Source organism: Plecotus auritus (assembly GCF_963455305.1).
Source record: "Plecotus auritus genome assembly, chromosome: 2".
Lineage (NCBI taxonomy): Eukaryota > Metazoa > Chordata > Mammalia > Chiroptera > Vespertilionidae > Plecotus > Plecotus auritus.
This window is the reverse complement of record NC_137771.1, coordinates 222,408,058-222,428,343: the sequence shown is the minus strand read 5'-3', so window position 1 is coordinate 222,428,343 and position 20,286 is coordinate 222,408,058. Positions and strand designations below refer to the sequence as shown.

At 52.1% G+C, this 20,286-nt stretch overlaps 1 protein-coding gene across 1 annotated transcript in view; it reads left to right on the top strand.

The window, feature by feature from the left end:
• The window catches only part of UMODL1 (uromodulin like 1), a gene marked incomplete at both ends in the record, with an annotated part of 53,304 nt that overhangs the window by 32,004 nt on the left and 1,014 nt on the right, over window positions 1-20,286 (top strand). The window contains 8 exons of the mRNA XM_080654726.1: window positions 3,043-3,155; window positions 5,666-5,879; window positions 7,370-7,507; window positions 9,039-9,376; window positions 14,257-14,402; window positions 14,893-15,129; window positions 15,404-15,563; window positions 17,599-17,683. Coding sequence (XP_080510852.1) covers window positions 3,043-3,155; window positions 5,666-5,879; window positions 7,370-7,507; window positions 9,039-9,376; window positions 14,257-14,402; window positions 14,893-15,129; window positions 15,404-15,563; window positions 17,599-17,683 — 1,431 coding nt within the window. The remainder of the gene's footprint in view (window positions 1-3,042; window positions 3,156-5,665; window positions 5,880-7,369; window positions 7,508-9,038; window positions 9,377-14,256; window positions 14,403-14,892; window positions 15,130-15,403; window positions 15,564-17,598; window positions 17,684-20,286) is intronic.

Below are 20,286 nucleotides of genomic sequence, written 5' to 3'. Positions count from 1 at the left end.
TCCTCCCGATCACTCTCACTCTCACTCCCAGTGGACCTGCATTTGGTTTTCAGGAAGAAGGTCAACAGACAGATGGACACACAGTGGATCTGTGAATGGCCCCCAGAGCCTAGGGCTGCAGAGTAAAAGGGATGGGAATAGAATTGAGCAAATCACACACAGATTCAGATAAGCTGCCACTGATTGTTGACCATCTACACCAGGGGTGGGCAAACTTTTTGACTGGAGGGCCACAATGGGTTCTTAAACTGGATCGGAGGGCCGGAACAAAAGCATGGATGGAGTGTTTGTGTGAACTAATATAAATTCAAAGTAAAGGAGCGGAGGGGAGAGCAAGAGAACCCTCCGCTCTTTCGGCTCCGAGGGCCAGATAGAACAGCCGAACGGGCCAGATCCGGCCCGCAGGCCGTAGTTTTCCCACGGCTGATCTACACTAATAAAAGAGAAACATGCAAATTGACCATTACTCCACTATACCCACCAGCCAATCAGGAGTGAGTATGCAAATTAACCCAACAAAGATGGCAGCGGCCATGGAGCTGGAGCGAGCAGGAGGCTTGGGTTGCCCCTGGTGATGGAGGAAGCCAAGCTTCCCACCTTCCCTGGCCGGCCCTGTCCTCCGCTCAAGGCTACAAAGTTTCAATTATAGAAGATAAATAAATCCCAGATACGTGCTTTCAGCCAGCCCTGGCCTCCGCTCAAGGAGGCACTGAAAAAAAAAAAAGAAAAAAGGAGGGGCTGGGAGCTTGGGTTGCCGGGGGGTGTGGCCATCCTACAAACAGCCATCAGCCCCTCACCCAGGCTGGCCAGGCACCCCAGCGGGGACCCCCACCCTGAAGGGGGTGTGGCCAGCCTGAAAACAACCCTCAGCCCCTCACCCAGGCTGGTCACACCCCCATGGGGTGAGGGTCCCCGCTGGGGGGCTTGGCCAGCCTGCAAACATCCATCAGCTCATCACCCAGGCTGGCCAGGCATCCCAGTGGGGACCCCCACCCTGAAGGGGCTGTGGCCAGCCTGCAAACAGCCCTCAGCCCCTCACCCAGGCTGGCCACACCCCCATGGCCCGATCCCTGTAAATGGGTAGTCGAACATCCCTCTAGGGGTCTCAGATTGGAGAGGGTGCAGGCTGGGCTGAGGGACACCCCCCCAGCATGAACTTCGTGCACCGGGCCTCTAGTCTATAATAAAAAAAGTGTAATATGCTAATTAGACCAGATGTCCTTCCAGACGACCTTCTGGATAAAGCTGGGGCTGCGAGGGAAGCCTGGGTCCTGAGTGCCAGAGGGAAGCCGGTGCTGGCAGCTGGGGGAAGAAAGGCCTACTCTTGCACGAATTTCGTGCATCGGGCCTCTAGTAGTCATAGATACAGACAACCTCTCTTCTCTCTGGCAGTTGTCAGCAGAGGTTTTCTTGAAAGTCTAACTTACCTGAACAGCCGAAGGGCAGGCTTGATGTTGCGGTTAGTCCTCAGATCTTGGGCGGCTGTCCGGGAGTTGATGGCAGCTCTCCAAGGTGGGGTGCACACCCTTGGGAGATGCCTAAGGTGACCTATAGGAATGCAGTCAGAAAGTTTAGAATTTTTGTTTATATCTTTAAAGTTCTAATTAGCTATGGGCTGGGAAATAGAGAAAAGGTGTTTGATGATGCTAGTGTACAAGTTGGTGGGACCTGGAGAAGGGGGGTGACTGTCGGCCGGATGGTCCAGCAGGGTGGCCTCGGGTCAGCATCCGTCTGGCCTCTGAAGGTCTCACCCACTGGACCTTCACTGGAGGGAGGAGCTGCTGGTGCCTGAGGCGGGTCGGCATCCGCTCTCACCTGTGCACTGTCCTGTTCCTGGTGGCTTCTAGATCAGGCCACACGCCCCCGTTGTCCTGAGTCTGGACCGCTGGCCCTCAGACGCAGCAGTGACCCCGAGGACTTGGGGTGTAGGCTCATCCAGAATGCGAAGTGAGATGGAGCTGTGGCTTGTCTTACACGTGGGGGGAGGGGCAGCAAGCCTCTGAGGGGGCGCCTCTCACCTCCAGGGGGAGAGCCTTGTCCTCCGCCTTCGCTGCCAGAGGCCTGGCCCGTAGCAGGGGCCTCACAGACGCCCAGGGAAGGGCTGCGTGAGAAGAGATGGCTGCTGTGCGGGAGCGGGATGAGCGGGATGCTCTGTACCACGCGCTCCTGGAAGTCCTGTGCGGGGGAAGATCCGGGTGGGACTGGCCTGTGCAGAAGCAGGGCAGCCCTTAGACCGCAGAGCGGCGGGGCTGTAGGGCGGAGGAAGAGCTGACTGTGTCGGGACTTCCGGGCGCTCTGTCCTGGGCACAGGGCTCTGAGCAGAGGTTTGGCAAGGCCACCTCAGGTCCGGGTTTGCCAGGACAGCCGGTGAGCACCTGAGGCCCTGGCACAATGAACTATGTACGTGCCTCCTATCACGCTCAAAGCTGTCCCCACTTGCTGGTAAATTACCTGGACAGGCTGTGCACAGGCTATGCCACAGGCAGGGAGGAGACAGCTGCCGGGGCTGAGCTGTTCCTCGGCCTCCACAGGTTTTCCCCGGAGCCCCGGCTTTGTCCCGCTGTCCTCCAGTCTGGCGGGCCGTGTCTGGGAGTGTCGGGCTCTGCTCCTTCTTTGCAGAGCCCAAGTCAGCCTAGCGTGATGTTCTTCCCGGCCAACATGAAAATACTGTTATTAAGTTAGAAGTGGCCATGGCCAGTGTTGCTCAGTGGTTAAACAAAGGCTCACGGGTTCAATTCCTGGGCAAGGGCGCGTACCTGGGTTTCAGGTTCAATCCCCAGCCCCAGTTGGGGCTCGTGCAGGCGGCAACCAATTGATGTGTCTCTTTCACATCAATGTTTCTCTCTCTCTCTCTCTCTCTCTCTCTCTCTCTCTCTCTCTCTCTCTCCCTCCCTCCCTCCCTCTTTCTATCCTTCCCTCCCTCCCTTATATTCTCTCTAAAAAGCAATGGAAAACAATCCACAGGTGAGGATTAAAAAAACACATGATCATCTCTTCCCTAACACATTCCTGTCCCAAACTTGCTTTTTCTTCACCCTGCAGCCGCCCAGAAGCTCAGTGGGAAAGTCAGAATAGCCAACGTCAGGTATTCCGAATCCTTCCGCAACGCCAGCAGCAAGGAATCCCAGGATTTCTTAGAGCTATTCTTCAGGATGGTAAGTTGGTGAGATCGTCCTTACTTCCTTGCGGGATGTGAAGGAGGGAGGCGGGTAGAATCCTAGCTGCAGCCCAGCAGGATTTAGACCCTCTTTTCGGAAGGAAACTGGGACCTCCGGCTCTAGCGTGGGGCCTGGGTGTCCCTGGATCTGCCACTAAATAGACACATCAGTGGATGGGAGACACATCTTGTCCTCCGCTGCCTCCCTGCCTCACACTGTTTCCTGCTCAGTACAACTTTATCAAGGTGAGACTGCTCGAAGCAGAAAGCCCCTTCCTGCCTTAAAAAGAACACTTTTTAAAAAAGTGAGATCTATTTCACATACCACAGGACTCAGAGTTTTAAAGTACACAATTCAGTAGTTTGGACTGTATTGTATTCATAAAATTGTGCAACCATCACCACCTTCTAATTCCAGAACATTTCATCACCTCCCTCCCCAAATCCTACCTATGAATAATCACATTCTATTCCCCCTTCTCTCTGCTCCTGGCAACCACTAATGTGCTTTCTGTCTCTATGGACTTGCCTGTCCTGGACATTTCATAGAGACAGAGTCATACAATATATGATCTTTTGTGTCTGGATTATTTCACTGAGCATATTGTCTTCAAGGCTCACCCATGTTGTAGCATGTACAGAACTTCATTCAGGAGACCATCTCCTCTGGATGGCTGAAGAATATGCCATCATGTGGATGAACCACATTTTGTTTACCCTTTCACTCATTGGTGGACATATAGGTTGTTTCCAATTTTTACCTTAAAAAATTATTTTCCTGCTCTTTCTTGCCCTTCCTCTGCCATCCCGTCAGCATCTTTGGGATGGTATGTTGTTATGCTTTAGTCGGGGTAGCAATCTCAATATTATTTTTGATGGAGTTTAGACTTCCCTTTGATGAACAGAGAACACACTTGTCATGACCTAGTGACTTACTTGCACAGGGGATGCCAGCTTTTCCTTATTCTGGGCGATTAAGATACAGAATAGCCGGAGTTTAGCAGCGCCATCTAGTGGTGGAGTGTGAAGACATACGGGCGCCTTAGCAATGCAGGTGGCCTCCTCACCTTTGATTCTATTCTACCCTGTCAGCATCACTTAGTGATAAAACGGTCACACAGCCTCCAGGAACCGTCCCATTGAGGTTCCCCAGGATCTGGGCCTCCACATTATTTACCCTGGGTCCCCAGCTCCTGGTCCAGTGCGTGGATTACGGAGCTGTTGATGGTTTGATTCATTCATGTATCCATCTGCTTTAGGTTAAAGATAGCTACACTGAGATGAAGCAAACACTGAAATCAGTCCACATCGCTCTAGGGGTCACACGAGGGAGCTCCATTTCCACCCTGAGTTTCTTGATTTCCTCTTTAAACCGTTTCCTCATTTGTCAATTTTTGGGGGATAATTTTTGTTTGTTTATTTAGAATTTCAGGATAGCAAATAAGTGTGCCACTAATCGCATGTGTAGAACTTTAAGACAAGTTTTGGTGAGTTGTGGGTTAATCCAAGGTAATTGTGGGTTACCTTGTTCTTTGTAACAGCCTAGCAAGGAGCCTGGAACTTGGTTTGAGATGGGTTTGAAAAGCAATTGAAGGCGGCATTGACCCAAGACTGTGACAGATCCTTCTTAGGAAGTCCCAGAAGAGCAAAAGAGACAGAGAGAGGGAGGGAGAAATAGATTATAGATATATGATTGATAGCTAGCTAGCTAGATGATAGATAATAGGTACATAGATGATAGGTATATAGATAGATAGGTAACGGTTGACTGTTCAAATCATAAGAATGTCAGCCATGTGACTGCAGGCAGCTCCTGGTCTCTGGGCCTCTGCAGCCCCTGGTGGATGCCACTAGATTGCTGGGGTTGACTGTTCCCAGGCTGGGAAGTGAATCCTGGGCTTGAGCGCCTCCTACAGGGCAGAGGCGGCAAGGCTTTCTCTGTGAGAGCCTCTGGAGGTGCGCGTTCCATAGACGAGTTCCATCCCGTGGACTCCTTAAAGCTCATCACCACGTCTTCCTGGGCATTTCGGCCATCATGGGCTGGACTGCAGTGATACCGTGTGTGGTGTCAGGTGCTGTCCAAAGTGACAGAATAAGAAACAGCTTTCAGAGGCAGGAACAGCCTGCCCCACACGGTGCTCACGGGAAGCAGTTTTTGGAAAGGCGGGGAGGAGGATTAGAGGGGAAATGTGTCGTATCAGGAGCAAAAGGGTTATTCTAGGAAAAACAAAGTGAGGGACCACTCGTCCAGGGCCCCGCCCCCAGGGCCCTGAGCTGATGGGGGCAGATCCCAAGTGCCACTGTGAGTCCCCTACCCAGTGAGAAGCCCCTAGGGTAGGGCTTTTGCACCCAGCCCCATGCGGACACCTGGCTAGGGGCAAACAGGGCTCTTCTCATATCTCAGACCCACAGGCACTGGGACTGGGCCCAGGCCCGACCTGTGGCTTTGCCCTGCTGCTGCCTGCAATCCCAAGAGGAGTTCCTTTCACCAGCTCTGTCTCTCCGAAGGTGCGGGAGTCCCTGTCACCCACCATGCGCCAGCACCTGGACGCGGGCGGGGTGCGGGTGGAAGTGACCCGCATCGCCAATGGCAGCATCGTGGTGGAGTTCAGCCTGCTGATTGTCGCGGACTTGGAGGTCCAGGCGGTGTCTGCGGCGTTCCTCGCCGCCTTTCAGAACGCCTCTCTGCTGGAGGTGGTCGGAGGGGACACCTTCATCTGGGGTACGTGTTGGTCTGGCCCGATGGAGGCTCACGGGGCTGGAACGCGAGGCAGTGATGCCCAGCTGCGGCCTTTGTTTCTGAAAGACGTCGCTCCGCGTGCTTCCTCTCCAGGGCTCCCGGGCATTAGGTGAAAATGGGAAGCAGGACCCTCCTCTCGCTTTTTGCTTCTATGTCGTTGTTTGTATTTATGACCTAAGGGTTGAGAACAGCCCCGGGTGAATGTGGGGTGCTGCTGCCTGGTCGCAGGCTGCGTCCCGCCCCCGGCCCCGCCCCCGCCCCCGCCCCTCCTCCACGGCCCGAGGGCACACGGGTCCCTCCCTGCAGCCAGACTTCCTCCAGAGCACGGTTGCCAAGGAGACCCTAGTGAAAATAATTGAAAAGCAGGCAGAAAGGGCAACCTAGATGCTTTCCTCAGATCGTCTTAGTCAGCTCGAGCTGTCACAATAAAACACCGCAGATGGGGGGCTCACACAGCCGACACTGGCGGCCAGAAGTCCAGGATCAAGGTGCCAGCCAACCTGGTTTCTGATGAGGGTCCACTTCCTGGCGTGTGTCCTCAGAAGGCGAGCCCCATGGTGTCTCCTCATGACAGGACACCAGTCCCACTAGATCAGGACCGCACCTCGATGACCTCCTTTAACCTGAATCACCCCTAAAAGCCCGTCTCCAAACGCTGTCACATGGGGGTTAGGGCTTCAACGGGTGAACTTTCAGGGGCACAGTTCAGTCCACAGCACGTATCCTACTTGAAAACCGTGATGAAGGGCTTCCAGAGACCTGTATAAAAAATCAAAGACAACATGGATGAATATTTTTCTGAATTTTTGGAGTAAGACACGTTTTCCAAGTTTAAAAGCCGAAGGAAAACAAGCCCACGGAAGAAAAGACTGGAATATTTGATTGCATGAAAATGTAAATCTTTAATGTCACACAAAATAAAGGCGCCCTTCTAAAGCAAGCAACAAAGCAAAGTATAATTTTAATAATTTGATGAAGAATTAAACCCTAAATGGAGAGAGAGATCACATGCATTGATCATATCCGTTTTGTTCAGTAAACCTGCATGACTGTTGGTAAGTAAAGTAACTGAGCATAGAAACCAAGGGCAGGTGGGCTGCGGGCCTGCTGCCCAGGGCTGTCTTGTTTTGGGGGTCCCTCTGCCTGAGACCAGGGGTTGGGTGGGGCCTGCTCACCTCCTGGCTGCTCTGATGTGACACTGCTTTGTCCAGTGTCCCCCCCCCCCCCATCTCCCCCCCACCCTGCAGCCCTGGGACCAGGAATTCTTCCAGAACAGCCCCTGCAGCCGGCTGACACCTGCCCCCACCCCATCCCTGTCTGCAGAACTGTCCAGAACTGACAACATGGATAATTTTTAACTTTCTCTGAGATGCGCTTTCCACGTGGCTGTCTGTGAACAGCTGGCAGGGTGCCCCCTCCACAACCGTCAAGCCCACTGAGACGTTCTGCTTTGTTTCCTAAATGTCGCACAGATTTCGATGAGTGTGAGAGGAGGGAGGACGACTGCGAACCCGGCACAGCCTGTCGCAACACTCTCGGGTCTTACACTTGCAGCTGTGTGGGAGGTGCCTCCGACTTCCCTGTAGAATATTCTGGAAGACCCTGTGAAGGTAATATCCTCCCGGTCCCTTTTCTGGAATACTGTCCACAATCTGTCCTGTTAAAAGAAGCAAAGTGCCTCTTTTCCAAAGGAGGTCGGCCTATTTTATGTCCTGGGCAAGTTTCTTGTTCTGTGTGTGTGTGTGTGTGTGTGTGTGTGTGTATGCACATGTAACCCGTGTGAGTGTGTATGAGTACATGTGTGTGATGCTGTCCCTTCACATTCTCTCATATGTCTCCAGCCTTCTTGGTGGTGCCTCATATCCCCAAATGATTCTTCTGATGACTGAGAGGAGAAAACACACTCAGAACTGAGGTGTGTTTTCTTGCAAAACGTATAGCCCATGAGACAAGCACCATGCGCGAGACCTTTCTCCTCAGCCCCTGTCTCCACTCAGCACTCTCCCCGTCCAGCGGGGCTGTAGTGAATTCAGCACTGACTCCGAGATGATGCCTGCCATGCAGGGTCTGTGGTCCAGTGGAGGGAGACAGAGTAAACACAGTGTCACAGGGAATGTGGAATGTGCTCTGCTTGAGGTAGAAGCAGGAGGCTCAGAGGAGACTAAGTTGTTTCAGCCCTATGTGTGTGGTCAGGGAGGGCTTCCTGGAAGAGGTACCTTAGAGCTGGTCTCAAAGGATGGCTAAGATAAGCACTGGGCAGAGGGGGCTGTGGTGGGGCAGGCCATGGTGGGTGGGGGCAACAGTGAGAACAGAACTGTTCAAGGTGGGCATGGTCCAGGCATGCAGCTGGGCTAGCTTCAAAGTGGGTGCCTGCAGGAGATGGGGGGGAGGAGTGGGAGGCAGGCTGCCAAGAGAAGTGGGTGAGGCCAGTTGAGAAGGCTGCAAACACCAGGAGCAGTGATTTGGCTGCATGCTGGAGACAGGGAGAGCCAGGTGAGGCGGCAGAGTGATGGGTGAGACCCCCTTCCCCCACCCCCACCTTGAGACAAGAAATGGCAGATGCGAAGGTGGCAGGCAATGGGGCCGGGCTGTAGAGGAAGGCCCAAGGGGGGGATGTGTCTTGGGTCTGCTTCATGCAGGCCGGGGAGGGAGCCCAGGGAGAGTGGTGGGCGCCTTTAAGGAGCCTCTTCCTTCTTCCAGAGGGTGAAACCGAGAGTGCTTTGCGGGAAGCAGGGAGCTGGAGCAGGAGTGAGACACTCAAGGATCTGGGGAGTAAACATCATTAACTCATCTTAGAGACAGGACTCGGGGACTCCTGAGGGTAGACGGCTTGTCCCAAGTCCACAGGCTTAGCACATGCCCAGCCTGGGCCTGGGAGAGGCTGGGAGGGCAGGAGGCCCCTCTATTCCCTGGCCCACAGGGCCCGTGGGTCGCCAAGCCAAGCCCAGCTATCTGGGTTGGCAGAAACGTGCAACACGTGTGTGCGTGAGGCCGTGGCTGGAATGTGCAGTGCCCAGGTGTGTGCTGCAGGTGCAGGGGCTCCGGTGGGCTCTCCACCCGCAGTGCCGGCCTCACAGTCAGGCTCACATCCCAGTCCCCAAACGCAGACCCACATGCTGCTTGTCTCCACGTGCCTTGTAGGTGACTCTCCTGGTAGCACAACCCAGGCCCCCGGGTCTTCCCTGGGCCCCGGCCCAGAGCAGCCTCCCACCCCCGCAGAAACCAGGGCTGCCTCCGTGCAAGGGGCCAGCCCAGCCCCCCAGGACCCACCCCCGCGGCTGAACCTGACGGGAGCAGTCAGGGTGCTCTGCGAGATCGAGAAGGTGGCCATCGCCGTAGAGAGGCGCTTCCTGCAGCAGGAGTCCATCCCCGAGTCCTCCCTGTACCTGGGGCACCCGTCCTGCAACGTGAGCGACAGCAACAGCACACACGTGTTCCTGGTGGCCGCGTGGAGTGAGTGCGGCACCCTCGTGCAAAGCGTAAGTCCTGGTGCAGGGGGCGTCCAAGCTCTCTGGACCTCGATATGGGGAGGGCCTGCCCTGACCTGGGGACCAGGAAATACTCTGTACCCTGAGGTCCTGACGCTAAGTGAGGGACCCGCAAAGGAGTCAGGATAGGGCCGGGTTCTCACTGCAGATTGGGCTGCACCTTCGCACCAGGAGGGACCTGAGAGGCCCACCCGGCAAGGATTCTGGTGCAAAGGGCCTGGGGCACGTTTGAGAGTCAGGGTGCAAAACAGCCTCTCGGTGAGTCTGATGTACAGGCAGAGCCAGTGGGGAGTGATAGGGGTAGGGAAGCTGGAGCCTATGTGTGCACGTGAGCGTCCATGTGTGAGAATATGTATGTGTGTATGTGTGCGTGTGTGAATGTGTGTGTAGCTATGGTTGTGTGAGTGTGCGTAGCTATTGTTGTATGAGTGTGCGTGTGTGAATGTGTGTGTAGCTATGGTTGTATGGGTGTGTGAGACTGTGTGTGTAGCTATGGTTATATGAGTGTGCGTGTGTGAATGTGTGTGTAGCTATGGTTGTATGGGTGTGTGTAAATGTGTGTGTAGCTATGGTTGCATGAGTGTGCATGTGTGAATGTGTGTGTAGCTATGGTTGCATGAGTGTGCATGTGTGACTGTGTGTGTAGCTATGGTTATATGAGTGTGTGTGAATGTGTGTGTAGCATGAGTGTGCATGTGTAAATGTGTGTGTAGCTATGGTTGCATGAGTGTGCATGTGTGAATGTGTGTGTGGCTATGGTTGCATGGGTGTGTGTGAATGTGTGTGTAGCTATGGTTGTATGGGTGTGTGTGTGAATGTGTGTGTAGCATGAGTGTGCATGTGTAAATGTGTGTGTAGCTATGGTTGCATGAGTGTGCATGTGTGAATGTGTGTGTGGCTATGGTTGCATGGGTGTGTGTGAATGTGTGTGTAGCTATGGTTGTATGGGTGTGCGTGTGAATGTGTGTGTAGCATGAGTGTGCATGTGTAAATGTGTGTGTAGCTATGGTTGCATGAGTGTGCATGTGTGAATGTGTGTGTGGCTATGGTTGCATGGGTGTGTGTGAATGTGTGTGTAGCTATGGTTGTATGGGTGTGTGTGTGAATGTGTGTGTAGCTATGGTTGTATGGGTGTGTGTGTGAATGTGTGTGTGGCTATGGTTGTATGGGTGTGTGTGTGAATGTGTGTGTGGCTATGGTTGCATGAGTGTGTGTGTGTGAATGTGTGTGTGGCTATGGTTGTATGAGTGTGTGTGTGTGAATGTGTGTGTAGCTGTGGTTGTGTGAGTGCGGGCATGTGTTGGAGGATTTGCCATGGGCAGAGCTGTCCAGCTCCTGCTGGCGATGCTCTCACAGGCTGTTCCCAAGTGGGTCTGCCACTGTGGTGGGCGAGGGGGCCCGGAGTCAAGGCTGCCATGTCGGCTCGCTCCCTTTGTTTTTCTGAGCCGGGCAAACACCTGCTTAGCAGTTACATTCAGCTGGGTTCAGGGCCTGGTCAGAGCAGAGGGAAACTTGTCTCTTATGAGTCATGCCAGCCCTGGAATCCACACAAGTTCTCGATGTTCTTTGACGTTTGTCAAAAGCTAAGTTTGCCTTGAAGACTTATTTGTACAAACATGATAGATTGCACACAGCAGGTTCCACCTTCCTTTTTTTTCATTAAGTGGTTTACATTTATTGACCCCCAGGTTAGAAGAAAAAAGATCACAGCCCTAGCCGGGTTGGCTCAGTGGATAGAGTGTCTGCCAGCAGACTGAAAGGTCCTGGGTTCGATTCTGGTCAAGGGCATGTACCTTGGTTGCAGTCTCCTTCCCAGCTCAGGCCCTGGTCAGGGGGTGTGCAGGAGGCAACCAATCTCTGTGTTTCTCTCACATCGATATTTCTCTCTGTCTTTCCTTCTCTCTTCCACTCTCTCTAAAAAAATCAATAGAAAAATAGCCTAGGGCAGTGGTTGGCAAACTCATTCGTCAACAGAGTCAAATATCAACAGTACAACGATTGAAATTTCTTTTGAGAGCCACATTTTTTAAACTTCTTCTAATGCCACTTCTTCAAAATAGACTCGCCCAGGCCGTGGTATTTTGTGGAAGAGCCACACGCAAGGGGCCAAAGAGCCACATGTGGCTCGCGAGCCGCAGTTTGCCGACCACGAGCCTAGGGTGAGGATTAAAAAAGAAAAAGGTCACATTTCTCTGTTTGATTACTATAAACAGGTCTTGCAGATATGACGATGAAGAGACACAAATTCACCCATGCCCCCAAAAGTTTCACTTGAGTACAGAATCATCTTTGTAAATACATGTAAGATTCTTGCGAAGATAGAAGGGGACTTCCCTGTTTTTCCTGAGACACTTTGCAAAATGCTGCGAGGCACAAAACCCATCACCATTGTGAAGATACATCCCAGACCGAGTCCCCCCTGTACCTGGTGTCACACGTCCCAGGCTGAGTCCTCCCTGTCCCTGGTGTCACATGTCCCAGACCTAGTCCTCCCTGTACCTGGTGGCTCTCCTCCCGCCCATCAAAGTCTTGGCCTCGGGACTGAGATTAAACTAAGAGGAACAGGAGTTTGTTTGGCTGAAAACCCGCAGGGCCTGTAAGCATCTCGCAGACAATTCCTCCCAAATACAGAGCTACAAACACAGGCCTTTTTTTAAAAAGACGCCAACACAAAAGATTGGCGTAAATTCAAAAGGGATGAAAGGCTTCCATGAGGGACCCGTCAGTTAAGAACTGTACACATTTGCTCCTAGGAGCTGGTGCATTGCTAGTCACTACTAAGGAAAATGAATTCTAACCGTGAACCTGGTTTTCAGTAACCCAGATTTTGCTGTTTCTATAAAATCCTAAAGCAAATCTGATAGCTTTCAAAGATATGCTAGTGGCTCTGATGTAATCGACGTTACCAAAGTTTGTCCAGGCCTGTTCAATACACAACAAAAATTCATTCGTTCTGTAATTTTGGGTCCAGTAGCCACTAAGGAGCTGCAGAAGGGGAGAGACTTCTCTTCAGTGGCTCCCTCTTCAGAACCATGGAAAGCCGCCCCTTCCCCTCACACTCCGTAAGCCTTGCCCCCTACAGTGTTCTGTTCTTACACCCTCTCCCGCTGGTGCCTGGCTGGCCACTGGACTCCTCGTCTCTCGGATTCGTGGGTCCCGTGAGTCATGTGAGCCCGGGAATTGCTATTTTCAGCCAACACTGCACCGACAGCCTTACCAGGGTCAGACGTGGTGTCTTACAGGGCACAGTCGGCCTCGCTCGTGCCTCCTCCGAGAAGTCCAGTGGCTTCTGCTGTTCTTGGCTTGTGTTTTCAACAACTCGAATTGAACTTCTTCACTGTCTTCCATGTTCACAACCCCCTGCCCCTCGTTTCCTCCTCAGTCGGCGGTTCTGACTTACTGACTTCACACAACATTTCCCTTGTCTAGTTCTAAGCCCGTGAGGCCGGCGAGCCACCCGCAGAGCGGTGCCCACTGCGAACTGTCGCGAGCTGCTGGTCACCACGGCAGGTGGCCAGCTGCCCTCCGAGGGCCCTGCGCTCTGTTCTGGTGACAACTTAGGGGGTGTCAGTAAGGGGACACGGGAGATCTACCACCGTGACAGTCAGGCTCCAGGCCACGAACCAGCAAAGTGCTTCAAACAAATAGTTAGAACTTGAGGTATTTTGTCCAACAGCAGACGTCAGCGTAATGATGACACCCCTTCCCCTCCCCCCGCCCCTCCCCCTCAGGCCTCCATCTGGTTTCCCTGTCTCACCGCAGTCTCTTAGAAAAGCCCGTTTCCAGGCCTGCTGTCTGCAATCTCCTCCTCTTTCTGCTCAACCTCCACATGCCGGCAGCCAGACCTTAACCCCAGCAGACCTGGGAACATGCCTCTTTGTGCTTGAAGCCAATTGCTCCACACCTTCGTTTATGGTAGAACAGGGGTGGGGAACCTCCGTATAAGGCCCGCGAAATCATCCGGTCTGGCCCTGCCAAGGCAGCGGGAGTGAGGTAATTAAATGTTCGACCCAATAGAGCAGGCTAATCTTTAGGTGGATCATTTTCTATGGCCTAGGAATGATGTGATAAATACCCAAATGGCCCTTGGCAGAGGAAAGGCTCCCCACCCCTGGTCACTTCATTAACATCCACAGGCTTAGCATTGTTCCCGGAGACTCAAGTCCGCAGTTTAGCCTCATTGTCACTTGTGCACCCTACCCTCGTCCTCATCAGGATCACGTTCTTTCCTTCCATTTCTCTTCTGGATCTTGGCTCGGTGTTAGAGAACTTAGAAGGAGTGCTGGCTGCCTCGGCCTCAGGCCTTTACAGGTTAACTCTTGATTCCTCCAGGGAGGGCCTTGTGCTCTCATTTTCAGAAATGTTCATGGGATAATCTGGGGGGGGGGGTCGGATATGTTATTGTGGGTACCCCCTGATCGAGGCCGTCTCTATTCTCCTCCATTGAGGAAGCTGGCACGGGACATAGGCGTCAGCCAGCCCCTGGACTTCACCCTCTCTATAGCAGTTTATGTTAGAAAAAAAATCATTTGTTTTTTTTAAATATTTTATTGATTTTTTTTACAGAGAGGAAGGGAGAGGGATAGAGAGTTAGAAACATCAATGAGAGAGAAACATCGATCAGCTGCCTCCTGCACACCTCCTACTGGGGATGTGCCCGCAACCAAGGTACATGCCCTTGACCGGAATCGAACCTGGGACCCTTCAGTCCACAGGCCGATGCTCTATCCACTGAGCCAAACCGGTTAGGGCTCATTGGGATTTTTATATTTTTTGGGGAAAAGCTTTCAAGAAGACCCCTCCCCAGCACCCCTACTGAGGTCCTGCTGGGGCCCAGGAGCTTGCTCATGCCCCATGTGGTTTGTGCTCAGAACATGACGAACACGGTGGTGAGGACCACGCTGAGGAACGACCTGTCCCCCGAGGGCATCATCCACCACCTGAAGATCCTGAGCCCCATCCGCTGTGCCTTCCGCAACGACCTCCTGACGTCATCAGGCTACACCCCGGAGTGGGGGTGAGTGGAGAGCCACCCCCTCTCCCCAGCACGCATTCCTCTCTAGCACCCTCGCTGGGGGTTTCCTTAGGGTTCCAATCACTTGAGGATCTATCTGAGAGACTGAACGGACGGTGCCAGGACTTGGCTAATAATGGCCAGCTTTCTTCAACCTTGTTCCCTCTTATAACTCAGGACCGACCCGAGGAAGCCATGTATGTTTCTCTGTTCAACCACATAGGACATCCCACTTATAGCGAGCCTGCCCATGGCTTCTCTGAGACTCCCTTTCCCCCTCCACTCTACCTGTCTTTGAGTCTCCATCAGTCAGGCGATGGGACTGAGCCCCCGCTGCCGCCCGCTCGGAATAAACAGCCTTTCTCGCTTGTTCTCATTTGGGTTTTATTTCCACGATTCTTTATTTCTACGCTTTTTGAGGTTGCTTTTCAGGGAGGAGTGGGGATGAGAGGGGTCCCAGGAGGGAACCTCTAGCAAACTGCTCCCTCCGCAGGGTTTACACCATCATTGAGGACCTCCATGGCGCTGGAAATTTTGTCACAGAAATGCAGTTGTTTATTGGGGACTCCCCTATACCTCGGAATTATAGCGTGTCTGCCAGCGACGACATCAAGATCGAAGTGGGGCTCTATAAACAGAAAAGCAACCTCAAGGTGGTCCTGACCGAGTGCTGGGCAACACCGTCCAGTAACGCCAGGGACCCGGTCATGTTTGGCTTCATCAACAACAGGTAGGGGTTTGGGTGGGCCTTGGGCATCGCTGCCCCCCTTGCTGGTGGCCTGATTTGGGTCCTCTGTATTTCCAGACTTGTGCATGCATGGACCTGGGTTTTAGGTAACACCCCACAGGAGACCCTTTCCTCTCAGGAACTGGAGATCTAGCCATCCTTGCCTTCCAGGGAGCCTGGTGGGGTTGCTCCATGGGCAGCCAGATGTATTGTAACTCTCTCACTTTGGAACAAGGACCAGTTTATAACTAATGAGTCACCTTTTCTCTCCTCCCAGCTGCCCCATCCCCAACACACATACCAACGTGATTGAGAACGGAGACTCCAACAAGGCCCAGTTTAAGCTGAAAATTTTTTCCTTCATCAACAACTCCATAGTCTACCTGCATTGCAAACTCCGCATCTGCATGGAGACCCCCGGAGCCACGTGCAAAATCGTAGGTGTTGGGTGTTCTAAGTTTTTGTCTGGGTCTTCGGTCCTTCTCGTTATGAAGAGGGTTGCTGTGTTATCCAAAGCCCAGGGTGTGGGTGGCTCTGAGAAGAGGTGCTGGGCCCTGCAGACGTGGCCCCTAAAAGGTGGGAAATGGCATTTCAACAGTGGGCAGCCCTTGTGGTGGGGGGGAGGCTGACATAGCTGGGTGTCACCTCAGTCCTTCTTGAGGCTACACCATCTGCTGGCCCTCACATCAGAGCTTCCTTGTCATGAGGCTGTTGTACTTCTCAAGGCGATTTAATGCATATTTAGGTGGGAAAGTGTTATTTTAATTTCACTTTATTTTTAGCTACTTTGTTGGAACACTGCTGATTCGTAGCCACTGTGACATTCAATCAGGTGTTTTTCCTTCCCTATGTGCAGCATTCATGCTGGGATTATGAATAATTTTACATTCTCATTTTCTTTGACCTTTGAATTCAAAATGTGCTTTGCAGTCCTGAGATTTGAAAGCTCTCCTTCATACCAGTGACAAGAATGAGAAGTGACTGTTGTATGTTGTCTGGGTCCAAGGACAGTGTAGGGGGCTCTGCTGGCTGCTGATCGGGCCACTGCATGTCTCTCTGCATGTCTACGCTTGTCCCTCTGCTTTTCCTAAGGTTTTCCTGCATAATCCACCTCTGAGCGTCAGTAGGTCATGGATGAGCGAAATGCAGTGATGGTCGGTTTTGTTGATGTCACTTTTATCAAACAGTAGATCTGCTGGAGCACCAGGAGGAAAGGGACACAGGCTCCCGATGACTGCCAGCTAAGGGCGCGGATGAGTCTGCACCTGGTTGCACTGGCCCCACAGAGATGCTGAGAGTATTAATAGCCACAGTAGCACTTGGCCTCTGCAGGGAGCTGCCAGTCCCCAAATTCTTCACAACATGAGCTCCACACATTTCTTCCCAAGTTCCTTGAGGATGGACATGGTATTGGTTTCCTGTGGCTGCTGTACGAAGTACCCCAGAAGGATTGGCTTAAGCAATAGAAATTCGTTGTCTCCCAGTCCTGGAGGCTGGAAGTCCAAGACCAGGGTATGGACAGGGCCGGTTTCTTCTGAGGCTGAAAAGGAGGATCTGTTCTAGGTTCATCTCCGAGGCTCGTAGAAACCCATCTTCTCCCTCTATGTGTGTCTGTGTCTGTGTTCAAATTTCCACTTTGGATCAGGACCCACGCTAGCGAGCTCATCTTAACTTGAACATCTGCAAAGACCCTGTCTCCAAATAAGGTCACATCACAAATACTGGGAGTTAGGGCTTCAACATCTTTTGGGGACATATGAGCCCACAGTGGGTTTAGGCAAAGGCATTGAAAGGAACACGTGGTTGCAGCAGGCTGTAGAGATGCGAAGGTGACTCTGAGAGCTTTTCTGAGAAAGAGCCCCGAACCAAGGGGCAAAGGGACCAGCACTGGTAACTAGAGACAGCTCGAGGGATGCTGCCTCTCACTGCTCTTGTGCACCTCCTTGCGGCCAGCCCTCCCTCCCCTTCACACTGGGTAGAGCCTGTGGTCCTGGTGGTCCAGGTGGTCCTCGTGGTCCAGGCAGTCCAGGTGGTCCAGGTGGTCCTGGTGGTCCAGGTGGTCCAGGTGGTCCTGGTGGTCCAGGTAGTCCAGGTGGTCCTGGTGGTCCTGGTGGTCCAGGTGGTCCAGGTGGTCCTCGTGGTCCAGGTAGTCCAGGTGGTCCTGGTGGTCCTGGTGGTCCAGGTGGTCCAGGTGGTCCTGGTGGTCCAGGTAGTCCAGGTGGTCCTGGTGGTCCTGGTGGTCCAGGTGGTCCCAGTGGTCCAGGCGGTCCTGGTAGTCCAGGCGGTCCTGGTGGTCCAGGCCTCTGCAGCCCTCCTTCTTCCTGGCTGAGCTCATTCATCGTGATTTCATGTCTCCAGCAGCGAAAAAATCTATGAATCAGGGTACCATTCCAGAGACTGGGTACATTTCTCATAAACATTGTTCCACTAATTGAAGTTTCTCTCCTTTAAAAAAAAAAAAACACACAACAGAATTGCAATGACTTTCGGTCGCTGAGAAGTGGTGAACCATCTGAAACACACCAGATGTCCTGGGGACCCCTCATTCGGTCTGACGGTGAGTTGGGGCCTTGGTTTAGAAAACTAAAGAAAAGACATGACCAATTCCATTTCATCATCATGTAAACCAAAAATCAATTCCTTGGAACACAGAGCTTGTAAGATTTTCCCTAAAGACTCGTAAGAGTAGTAACAATGCCGGCTAACGCTCATGGAGAGCCCCGACTTCCCAGCACTGTGCTCCGTTCTGTACCCCCAGAATGTAATTTGCTCTTCTCAGCAGCCCTGCAAGGTCAGATCTATTACCATCCCCATGTTGCAGATGGAAAGACCGAGGCTTCAGCAAGTAGGCACATGTTTAAACAATGCATGTTTGGGTAAGGGGCAGGCAGTAAAGTTTCCTGACACTGAATAATTGCATGCAGTGGGTTTTTACCAGGAAGGAACTCAGTCTATAGGAAGGCCAAATTCTGTGTATTTGCATGTGTGAGTGTGCACGTGTGTGCGCACGCGTGTGTGATGTTTGCATGTGCAAACGCATGTGAATGGGGAAGCTGTTGTATTTTAGCTTTGCTAAAACAGAAGATGCAAAACAGAAAAATGGCACTGTTGTTCTCTCTCAGTATAAAACTTCCATCAGCCGATGTGGAACTCACTGTTAGTTTTCTAGGAAAACATTTTCCTTTCTTTGTGATCTATCCTATTTTTATTTTTTATTTATTTATTTTTTGTTAATTCTCACTTGAGGATTTTTTTCCTATTGCTTTTTCAGAGAAAGTGGAGGGAGGAAGGGAGGGGGAGAGAGAGAGAGAGAGAAACCTAGATGTGAGAGAGACACATAGACTGATTGCCTCCCACATGCACACCGTGGCCTGGGGCAGGGAGCAAGCTGGCAACCCAGGTACATGCCCTTGACTGGGAGTTGAACCCATAACCCTTCGGTGCATGGACTGACATTCCAACCACGGAGCCACACCAGCCAGGGCTATCCTATTTTTAAAAAAATGGTTTGGGGAAATGGTGTGCTTTGGGTATTAAGACAAAAACTGCTAGCTGTTCCCCAATATCTGTTCTCCTCTCCTTCCATAATAATAAAACCCCAAGTTTTTAGCTGGGAATAAAAACTATATATTTTAAAAAATATAACCAACCTGGCAGCCAGGTGTGGGCCATATGAGTAAGTGCTGGCCAATGAGATGCAGATGGGAAGGTCCAGTGATGACTTCCTAAGGGTTGCCCCCTCAGAACATCCCGTGCCCCTGCTTTACCCCGTCTTCCTCCTCACCTCTCCATCCTGATGCCTGGCAGGCAGGTGAGACGGCTGCCGCCAGTCCCCATCCTGGCCTGTGAGGACCACAGGGACAGGAGCTGGACGAGCCGGGCCCCCGAGGACACTGCGGTGCAAAGCTGCTGGGCCAGGCCTGGGCTCTGACTTAACCAGTTTCATGCACGAAAGAAATAAACTTCCACATTCTTCATCACTGCTATTTTAGGTCTTCCTCTTTTTTGCAGCTACACTTAATCCTGGTTGTTGGGAAATCCTACTATTTTCCTTTTTTGTTGTTTTTCTTCCTCATTTTGATGGCCCTCCTTCCTCTTGGTATTTTTCCGTGACAAGAACATCTGTGTGTCGGATGCAGGGTCTGAGCCGGGAAGTGCGTGCTGATCCGGACTTGGACAGGGAGGGCCTCTTGCCCGGGCATTCTCAGCTGCTGGTTCTCATTCAAAGCATTTGGGCAATGCGCACTTCCACAGGTCCCAGGCCACGCCCGGCCTCGCGGGCTCTGGAGCTGGGCGCTGGGCCTGGTGTTGGCACTGGCCCTTTGGCAACTTTGGCTTGGGTCCTAGGACAACATGCTCTTCCTACCCTCCTCATTGTCTTAAGTTGCTGAGCAGAGCTGGGGCCCTTGTGCGAAATGGAACATACGTGAGTTGCATTGCCATGTCTGTGCATGCCTCCTGTTTATTCATAGATATTACAGACGATGTAAAAACCAGAGTGGAAAAAGCTATGGGCTTGGCGTTAGGAGACCTGAGTTTGATTTTAGGCTCTCATACCTATGAGCTGTGTGGTCTTGGGAAAATTAGTGAATCTTCTGGATTTTATCCATCCACTCATCCACCCATTTATCCACCCACCTATCCATCCATCCATCCATCCATCCATCTATTTATTCATTCATCCATCTACTGTCCTTCCATTCATCCACTCTCCCACTCATCCATTCATCCTCTAATCCACCCATCCATCCACCCATCCATCCATCCATCTATTTATTCATTCATCCATCTACTGTTCTTCCATTCATCCACTCACCTACTCATCCATTCATCCTCTAATTCATCCATCCATCCATCCATCCATCCATCCATTTATTCATTCATCCATCTACTATCCTTCCATTCATCCACTCTCCCACTCATCCATTCATCCTCTAATCCACCCATCCATCCACCCATTCATCCATCTATTTATTCATTCATTCATCTACTGTCCTTCCATTCATCCACTCACCTACTCATCCATTCATCCTCTAATCCATCCATCCATCCATCCATCCATCCATCCATCCATCCACCCACTTATTATTTCACCTATGACTGTATGTCAGGCACTGCTTTTTCTCTAGAACAGTGGTTGGCAAACTGCGGCTTGCGAGC